General features: G+C 41.7%; 1 protein-coding gene across 1 annotated transcript in view; it reads right to left on the reverse strand.

Annotated features, from left to right (window-relative positions):
* Positions 1-649: 649 nt before the first annotated feature.
* The window catches only part of pkn2 (protein kinase N2), a gene marked incomplete at its 3' end in the record, with an annotated part of 13,131 nt that continues 3,268 nt past the window's right edge, over positions 650-10,512 (reverse strand). Inside the window, 18 exon segments of the mRNA XM_035671176.1 lie at positions 650-757; positions 919-1,061; positions 1,236-1,312; positions 1,403-1,465; positions 1,741-1,917; positions 2,070-2,161; positions 2,522-2,597; positions 2,963-3,099; positions 3,919-4,045; positions 4,171-4,327; positions 4,700-4,775; positions 4,956-5,099; positions 5,265-5,374; positions 5,633-5,818; positions 6,235-6,448; positions 6,739-6,884; positions 7,007-7,136; positions 9,564-9,718. Of these exon segments, the coding sequence (XP_035527069.1) occupies positions 650-757; positions 919-1,061; positions 1,236-1,312; positions 1,403-1,465; positions 1,741-1,917; positions 2,070-2,161; positions 2,522-2,597; positions 2,963-3,099; positions 3,919-4,045; positions 4,171-4,327; positions 4,700-4,775; positions 4,956-5,099; positions 5,265-5,374; positions 5,633-5,818; positions 6,235-6,448; positions 6,739-6,884; positions 7,007-7,136; positions 9,564-9,718 (2,318 nt within the window).

The following is a 10,512-nucleotide window of genomic DNA, read 5'->3' on the forward strand; positions in this document are numbered from 1 at the left end:
ATCTGAAACAGAAAGGTGCTGGATGTTTTTACCCTTTATCTATCCAGATAAAAACATTAAGAACAGTTTGCTGTATGATGTTTATTAGACCTATGTAATCTGAGATTGGAAGGGCAGGTGTGCATGAGCGTATCTTGTATATTTATTATTATAAGCTATGTGGATATGTGTATGCACCTTTATGTAACTGGTGGGAAAAACATTAACATTTAAAACCGGATCATACCAAACAAATATCTGCTTGCGTGTCCGTGTACACAAAGTGCTGCTCCTTTTTGATGTGAAGGAAATGGCCGCCCTACCAGTGGGGCATCACATTAAATAGGCATAATGTGTTAATTCCACAATAGGAGATATGTTGTTACCTAACAGTTCTGCGGTATAAAAGCTGCACGGTGATATCGGTATCGGGTGATATCGTATCGAGAATTGAGAGTTGGACACTATCGGAATATCGGATATCAGCAGAAAAGCCAATATCGAGCATCCCTAGGAAAAATATTAAATGGATACATTACACGTGGACAATTACTAGATGAAATCTAGTCTGTATAGACACAATGAGGGTTTGTCAGGCAGCCTGATTATTCAGTAGTTATAAAATCACTCATTTAAGGCCGATCCCTTCGCTGTCAGTCTAGCTACACACCCTTCTCATGATGGAGATGGCCTCGGTCGAGAGGAACCGTGGGTAGCGAACTTCGTCGTTGACAATGCTGTCAAACACCTCCTCCTCATCGTCACCGGGGAAGGGCGACTGAAAAGAGACGTGCCAAAAGGAGAAAGATGAAGACAAAGCCAAAAAGCTGCTGAATATGAATCACTGACATTCAGCATGAATTAAATGGCACAACGTTATGCAAGAATGATCTACAAGTACTGAATGTTTGTGAACATCTCGAGGGAACGGGCACTCACCTCCCCAACCAGCATCTCAAAGATAAGGACGCCCAGCCCCCACCAGTCCACAGCTCGAGTGTACGACGTTTCAGTCAAAACCTCAGGAGCTAAGAACTCTGGTGTGCCACAAAATGTGCTGGTGCGGTCCCTGAAACCCATTCCTGAAAGCATGACAGAGACTGTGTTAATGACCAAGCTCACTCCTGCCTTACTCTTGTTTGAGGATATTCAGTAGTTTTATTTTGAAGCTACATGATATTGATCTAGTGACCCTATTGCAATCTGTTTAATCTTTAGCTATGAAGCCTTCGATATAACGTGGATTCACATTTTACCTTCTTTGCAAAGGCCAAAGTCAGCAATCTTTACATATCCCTCCGTATCCAGGAGCAGGTTATCCAGCTTCAAATCTCTGAAAATTAAAAAAAGGAAAAAGATTTTTGAAAACTCCTAACAGAGGTGGGGCTGAACTGAATGACTTAACATTACTCAAACTGCTTACCTGTACACAATCTTATGGTCATGTAAGAACTGTAATCCCAATACGACGCAGGCTGCATAAAATCTGCAACGGCAGGAAACACACAGTAGATTAGATGGTTACATGAAAACATGAAGAAAACAGAAAAGGAATACACCTAAGGAGCTCACTCTCACAAATATCAGTATTACATACCGAGGAAGTGAACTCAGACAGGAAATGAAGTTTTTTATAGAATATGTAAAAGCCAGTTCTGTCAGAATTCCCATAAAGAAAATATAAACCGGAGACATGACCCCCAACAAATGAATTCACAGTGCGAGTGTACAGAGTTTACAGTTGAAGCTCTGGTCACTCACATGGCCCTGGGCTCAGAGAAGACGTCAGCGTGGATGTGCATCATCAGGTCGCCTCCCGCTGCGTACTCCATGACAAAACAAACGTGCTCCTGCGTCTGGAAACACGCAAACAGGTTGACCAAGAACGGGTGGCGGACGCTGTTGACCGTTTCAAAAATCCTCTTCTCACACATCAGACTGGCAAAGACAGGAGGAGACGGAGTTACAGGCAACAGCAATTTGTACTCGTCCACTCAAAGAACAGGAATGCCACATCAGCACCTGTAACTAATCATCAGCCTTGCACTATTTTTGGCACACTGCTGAGAGCGGAAACATTAAAGGTTTACCTGTCCACCTCATCACGAGCCACAATGTCTCCTTTCTTCAGAGCTTTGATAGCAAACATCTCCCCTGTGCTTTTGTATTCTGCTAACAATACCTGAGGAAGGGAAGCAGAGGAAAGAGACACTTGAGGGAAAATACATTTCAGCATCCTGCCTTCTTTGTTCTGTTGGACTAGAGCTATAAGTCAATATATCAATCAAGAAAACTATTTTTAGCATTGACAAAGTAATACTTCAAGCACAAATGCCAGTTTCCTAGTTGTAGTTTCTGAAATGTGAGGATTTAATGCTTATTAATTATTAATTTAAAGATGTCACCTTCAGCTCTGGTAAATTATAATTAACTATTTTTTTTACTACTTTCTGGCATTTCTATAGACAAATGTGAAAAATGACAGAGCTGCAGCTGCATTATTTGTTATTCTGTCTATGTTGGACAATCAAATGAAAGCTACCTTTCCAAAGTGACCACGTCCAAGGACTGCCACACATTTAAAGTCTTGGAGACTGAATTGGAACTGCTCTTCTTCCCTGGAAAAAGATCAGAGTTTACATTAGCATCCATGATGAATACAACGTAGAGAGACCTGCATACAGAACCAGAGTGCAGCAGACCTGTTAACCTCAAAAAGAAGATTCAAAGCCAGGGGGCAGTGTTTACACCCATGCTACTAGTTCAGCTCCACTAAATGCTTGCATGTCAGGACATAACAACTGTACATACCTTGAAAGATGTCAAGAACCATAACTACAACAATAAAAATGGTGAAAGGCGAAATGTGGGTTTTTACAATCTTTCTGTACTTTTCAAATAAAAACCCTTCACCTCTCTTTCATTTGACATGTATTTGACACTTTAAAAGTAAGACAAAGCAGACAGGCCCATTGCTCCTAACCTTATCTCGGTGTCTTTCTGGATGGCGATGAGCTCCAGGTCTGGATGCTGGATCTCCTGCTCCACTACTCTGTCCAGGTCTGGCTTCACCGCTATGCTGTTTCTCTTGTTCAAGAAGTCAAACGAGGCGAGTGCGTCCTGCAGAGAGCGAACACAAGGCAGGAAGAGAAAAGGTGAATAAAGGAGGAGATTATTATTATTATTATTATTATTATTTACTACTGGGAAATGATAGTTACATTTGTTATGCTTTAATAATAATCAGAAAAAAAAATGCTTTAGTCTCTCAACTGTATCTGCATAACTGTGTTCATCTGCTGGACACAACAATAATGGAGATATGAAACTATATAGGTCAGTTGAAAAATCCTGGGAATATTACTCCACTAAGCGTTTCTTATGGGAATGTATAGCCCTACTGATGACCACAGATTACAACCAGTGAGGTGCACTCTTATTTTAAGTTTTTTGTTTTTTTCAAATTATAGCAACACAGCATTTTAATACAAGATGGTCATAAAATGTTTGAATGGACTGACTTTATGTGGGGATTTGACCCTTAATGCTGCAGACTATACATTTTTTGTATTTTGTGTGCTCTTTGTATGTTTTGCTGCTTTTTATCCACTGATACCAAAATTCCTCACAAGCCACAGCAGTATGGGGGAGTATGTGTGTCTGTATATATATCTATATATTTATTGATCTTTTTACATTTTTAACATGTATTGGATTGGTACTCTGTATTGGCTGATACACAAAGTTCAGGTATTGGGAAGGGAAAAAATCCCTCTTTGCCTTTACAGAAATGTTTTCTTGTTTTAAACAGAAAGCACGGTGGCTATCTTGATGCACGAGTCTCACAAACTGCTGAGCTGTGGCTCTATTGTCTATCTTTGATTACATCAAAACATTGCTGCCATATTGACCATACCAGTGATTCCTAAAGCACCATACCTGTACTTCCTCCTTGTCTGGAATCTTGTGCTGCACCAGTGGTTCTCGGATGTCATCGGGTGCTGGGTAGTGTTTGGGTCCTGGGGTGGGCTCCTTGTCGAAGTCCAGCTTGGTCACCAGCGGATCACTGTGTATGGACAAAGGTACACTGTTTTTTAACACCTTGTCCTTTTTATAGTTTTAGTAGGAGTTAATAACTACATTTGGATACCCTTCGTCCATGTATGTATGAGTGTGTGTGTGCTTGAGTACCTGCTGGGTGTGGGTGAACCAGGCAGGCTGCTGGGCCCAGTCTCAGCCGCCTGTGGGCTGAAGGAGTTGGTGCTGACGGTCGGTATGGCTCTTCTCACCAGGCGGCCCCAGGTGGCAATGTTGATGTTCATCTGAGGGGCTCGCAGGAAGGTCTTACCTGATGACAAACAGGCAGAAGAGACAAGAAGAAGAGGAGAGGAAGAAGAGCAAAGAGGTGATGATGTTTGTCAAGGACACGAAAAATAACACGGAATACTTCTATTATTACAAAATAATCTCTCCTTTTCTTAAGCAACCTAGAAAGATAAATACAGCATTCAATGAACATCAGACACACTATCCTGTTTTAACAAATGTATATTTCTATGATGCCTGTCTGAGAATCACAATAGTACACATTGAACAAGTGTGAGGTAATGTTTATAATTTATTTTATTTTTTTGTGGTGGGGGTAGCCTTGGTACATGGGGCACCAGCTCAACCAGGTGAGCTATAAGGTGCACTTAAGTGTGAGGTAATGTTGACTTACCTTGCTGCTTCGAGAAAATCTTCTTTTGTCTTTGCAGCTTTGGTCGTCTCTCAATGACAGGATTGAAAAACGTAACCTAAACAAGAGACAGAGAAAACAGAAATTGAAGTCAGTGTGTACATGCACATTTCAACGGTTTTCAGGCTCTTATTGTATGTTCTAATAGCTGTCCATTACAGCTACCACCAGCTGTTTCAATGTCCAGTGACACTCAATAATTGTCAGTGTGTCTGTGTGTGTGTGTGTGTGTGCATACCTCAGCAAACAGCATCCCCTGTGGCTCTAGGTACAGACACATCCCATGACGCTGGTTGTCAAGGAAGTCCTCCAGTCGCAGAAACTTAACAGCGCAGAGCGAACGCCAATCACGCCAATACACCGAGATCTCCAGCTCACGAGACTGCAGGACAGAGCCAGACACCCACCAAACACACACACATACACAACAAACAGATGTGAAACACACCGACTGTGTTGTCCAAACACAGCACTGAGTCAACAGCACAGATGTAGGTCAAGGGCACAAACGTGTGTGTGTGTGTGTGTGTGTGTGTGTGTGTGTTACCCGGTCCAGCTCCAATGTAAACTTCTGGTCCCAGGCCTGGTTGCTAACCGTCCTCCAGCTTGTCTGGCCGACTACCGTGTTGTCCAGCTTCAAAACTGCACTGATCTCATCTGAGGAAACACACACGGTATTTGTTAAGAACTGATGAACTAACAATGCCCTGATTTGGACTGTAATTCGGTTGGTATTACAGACAAGGTAATTTTGTTGGGAAATTTTTCAGATGCATCATGGTCCAGCTGTGATTGATTGGTAACTTTAGGGAAACTATTGTAGTAACTAATGTAATCGCACAATTCGTTTTCAGTGTTTTTATCAGTCTTTATTTGTTTCCAGTGTAGACAGTGTATGAAGTCAGGTCTACTTACTGGAGAGCTCCTCGCTCTTGGTCAAGTTCCGTGAGCTCACACCACGGTTTCGGTTTGCTCGGCTAATGAAGGAGGAGCGTGTCTCGCTGGGGCTCCAGCCGGGCAGCGGTACAGATGCAGCTTTGGAACGACCGGGGACATTTTCCAGAAGGTCCTGACAGCCCATGAGCCTGACGTCTAACGTGCCTGAAAGTGAGGTGGGACGATGCACACATGACACAATCCGTCTTGTTCCAAGTTGTTCAGTTATCCCATTTTTCCACATTATAACTGGTCTATGTATTTGAATATACTTTATTTACTATTGGCCTGTTTCAGAAGAAGATATTAGGATGTTTATAGAGTTAGACCAGGCTTTGGTTTTCTGTTAGACTAGTCTAATTCAGGTTTGACAGTGAACTCGTTTTATGCTTGCGTTTGCTAATGTTTGCTCTACCTGCAGAGTCTAATACACACAGCATGTTCTAATAACTATACTTAAATAATTAAATTTTTATTCTTTGGTGGTTAAGAAAAATATAATGATGCTGGGATATCAGAGTGTAAATCATCTCTAATAATCAATGTGCTATCAATAATCATATTTGCGTGTGTCCAGTTACCTGTAAGGGCGGCGGGCTTAGTCACGGTGCTGTACTGGTTCTGTGTGGAGATAATGCTGGATCTGGGACTGAGGGCCGGTGAGGACAGCAGGGACAACTCTTCCACGATGCTGCTGCTGCGAGGGTGGTTTTTAGGTAACTCACTGAGGCGTTGCTCCAAGGAATATCGCAGGAGGTCGAGCTTTTGACTGGACTCATTAAAACGAGCCTGGGCCTGGAGAGAGAGAGAGAGGGAGGAAGGAGGGAAGAAAGTACAGAGGAAGCAAAGGAGGGTGGGATTAAAAGAAATGGAGGTGAAAATGAGTTGGAGAAGGATGGAAAGAGAGAGAAACATCAATTACACGGTCCATTTTACTTTGGTAGAGCACAGCAGTGCAGGGATCCGTTTCATTTAAGGCCCACAAAACTGCATCAGATCAAAAGTGATCTTTGTATACGTATGGGATAGAAGATGTGAATTTTACATGGATATAAAGTCACACACATGCAAACACAAACATCTACCTCTAAATGTGCTCTTTTTTCTGTGACTTTTCCCGATCCAAGGAGTTTCATGACATTCTTGGCTCCCTCGGCCACAGCGGACTCTATCTTGGCGTGGTGACAAAGCTCCTCCACCCGCAGGTCCAACGGGCTGATGATGGGCTTGTCTGCGAGACAAGGAAGGACATGATTTTTTTATTTAGACATAATTGTTTATTTTACTATGTATGTCACTTGTGTCACATTAACTAATTCTAAAATCGATCACTGAATGCAAGCCAAGTCTCACCCATCACGTCATTGTTCTCGAAGCTCAGCTCGCTGGCCTGACTGGCCTTAAGGATCTGCATCCTGATGAACTCGATCTTCGTCTTGCTGTCCTGAAGCATCTGCTGGGCCGTCGCTAGCAACTTACGATCCTATAAACAAAATAAGAAACGAAGCAATCACTGTCTTTTTCTGGGGAAATACCGCTATATCAACATACTTTGATATAGATTAATAAACATTAATGTCTGAATCAGAGGTTTTAATGTTTTGTCTTTCGAGTAAAATAACTGGATGTCAGGACTTTACAGAAGACCCCAACCGCACACCATCTTTCCACACTTATTGTGTTTTGTTGTTGTGAGAATCCAACACAAACAGCAGGGACGCCAGTTCATGCCCTTAATTGGAGCTGAAGAACGAGTGACCACATGGAAAATCTTATTCATCAAAATAGAAGGTGGAATCTCATTGTGTGTTGTAATTGCTGACCCTCTAATGCGTGCAAACACACACACACACACACACACACAGACAGAGTGGAGTAAGCAAACTCCACCCAGAATTCCTCTGACGTTTAAATCCTGGTTGTCGATGGCGCCGCGCGCAGGAAAGACCTCTGTCCAGCAAGCATTTCCTCTCTGACATCAGGACAGGACTATTTCCAACTGGAAAGAGCCTCTGTCCGTCTGACCTTGGGGAGATTGCTTACAAAACACTGTGACCTCCCCTGTCAGACAGACAGTGGGGGTCATGTGGCAGTTTTTAGTCCTGTCTACTGTACTTAAGTTACACACTAAGGCTCTGCAAGGACCCTTTGTTTCAAAACCACACTTACTTGAACACTTTTGCATCTTGTTGGGTAAAACTGAAGGACCCATGTCAGGCCTACTTTAAACTTAGACATGCCATTAACTCAATAAGTTCAAGGCAAATTATTTAATTTTAATAAAGTCAAGGCAAACTTTTATATATTTATGTGCGGGACAATTTCTTGGACATGACACTCCTAAAACAACTTGATGTTTTTATCCTTCCAATTTCTCAAACAAACATATATAAGATATAACACGTTAATTAGTGAGGTGCTGGTAGGCCAATTCTGTTACCATTGGACAGAGCCAGACCAGCAGCTTCCCTGTGTCTCCAATCTTTACGCTGTAGCTTCATATTTAGTGTACAGATATGAGAGTAGTATCAATCCATGCTACATTAAATAACAACTGACATACGCACAGAAACATATCATGAAGGCAGAAGTATATCACCGGCAAAGTAGAGATGACACTACTGAAACCTCACACTATACGAACAGTCTACTACAAAGTGGCTTCAATTACTACTGACGGACACAGGAGCCACGATGAGCATGAGCGGTTCTCTCTGCTGTTATTAGTCCTGGTGACTTACACACACCTACCAACTAAATTATAGTTTTTGTCCCTCTGAGCATTAGAGGAGCCACAAGGACTGTAAGAGCTTTGTGAACAAACAGCGGTGCATATGACACACAGTATGTGTCAGCGCCTTCTCATGTTCCCCCCCTACAGTGAAGCTGTAAAAGCAAACATGTATCATTCTACCATCTGCAGACTGGTTTGCAAACTGGGAACGAGACCACTAACTCCAGTTTAATGCGGTTATGACCATTGTACCGTTCTAAAAACAGGTTCTTGTGTTAAGTTTTAAAAATAAAAAATGAGCACTGATGATAATAAGACTGGAAATTCTTTACAACCTGATGTACAGGTTGTTCTCTGTGGTGCTTTGCAGAAAGACCACATGTGCAAGACAAGAGACAGCCAGCTTTAAAGTCAGTAAGTGAAGAAGTAAGATTAAGTAAGAAAAAACAAATCTGACTGAGGCAAATGAAATAAATTCAAGCTAAAGTTCAAGTAAGGCAGGCTCACCTTTAAGCTGTTGAATACAGCCAGATCATGTGTCATGTAATTCCAATTTATCAGAATGTCAGAGATGACTGTATATCTGATGATGGGGATCACTACAGTGTAGTACCAGTGTATAACCAGTGTATAACCAGTGTATATTTAAGCAGTTTGTGAACAAGACAACACTTGATCTAAAACTGTTGTTCCCAACCTAATCTAACAGGTCAGGAGATGATTAACAGAACAGGAAAGTAGTTTTTTAGACTCTCTTAATCTTTGATATTTTTGTTGAGCTGGTCACATGGAGATCTAATTGACGAGGGGTCACTAGTCGACATAGCTTTGTTTTAAGTGCTCACAAGCCAAAAAGGTTTTTAAACACTAATCTATACCATCAACTACCAATCTTTTTTGGGAGGAAAAAACTCTTTTTACCCTCATTTTTTTTAATGCAAATAAGCTCAGCTGACATTTCAATGTTTCAAACCTATGATTGTCTGACTGCTTGTATTTGTTGCCTAATTGATGGCCCAAACTACAGAAGAGAGAAACCCAGTCTGTATAAAACTGGAACTATCCATTAAATACAGCACAACCGATGTGCCTGACTTTATGCACTTGGCAGCTTAACATGAACCAGCACAAACCTGAATGTCAGGTGAACCCTCCCCCTCTCCCGCTGAATCCTACCTTGGAGGGCCCGTTGGAGTACATCAGAATCATGTTCTCGGCACCCTGTTTAACTTTGAGCTCGATGTCATTTTGTCTTTTCAGGGCGGCCAGGCGGCTGCTGCTGGTGCACATTCTGGCCTCACTGTTGGGGGTATCTGGGGTCAAAGGGCATTCTGGGTAAAGACAAAAAAAAAAAAAGTACAGTTACAAGTTACAACCTTATAGCCCTTTGGAAACAACCACAGATATACGACTCTGTATGTGCTACTGGAGTTTGTCACAAATATACACTGACTGTAAATAGAAGCTCCGCTTACATGTGCTATTTTTGGCAGCCAGCCATTTTGAAGTTAGCTAAACAGTCCTGCAGTACAGTAAAACGACCTATAACTTTGCTTACAAAAACACGTCAGGTAGCAACTTCAGTAGTCACATAATGTATCCAGAAAAGTCTGTTGTTTATAATTTGATGAGGTTTGTTAGCACAAGTGACTCCAACTGACTCACTCTCTCGACACATAAAGAACTACATAGTTAACTACAGTAAGACTTGACAATTTCAGATCAATCTAGTTAATCTAATGTGTCTTTTACACAACTTTATTGCTCCATTATGCGAAAAAATTACAAGGCATCAAAAAGTGAACTCAGAGCCCACAAATGTTTAGTATGATTTGATTTGGTACAATGCTTTGACATTCAGGAACTACACAGAGGGAATCAAATTCTGTTATCTCATTGGCTCTCTGCTGAAGCACTTTCAAACTTCAACAACAGAGGCACCCTGCGGCCTCTCTGCTGAACAACTGAAAAGAACAAGTGTGAACTTGCAGACAACTACTACAGTGACATTACTGCATATGTAAATGTTGTGTAAACACTTAACATTTTTAAAATGTTGCTTTTTGTTCACACAGCGCTAATGGACCCATATATATTAAAGCTTTTCTCTCTCACACACACACAC

This window comes from Morone saxatilis, unplaced genomic scaffold, assembly GCF_004916995.1.
Source record: "Morone saxatilis isolate NCDOM2014 unplaced genomic scaffold, NCSU_SB_2.0 Contig23, whole genome shotgun sequence".
In the NCBI taxonomy this organism is placed as follows: Eukaryota; Metazoa; Chordata; class Actinopteri; family Moronidae; genus Morone; species Morone saxatilis.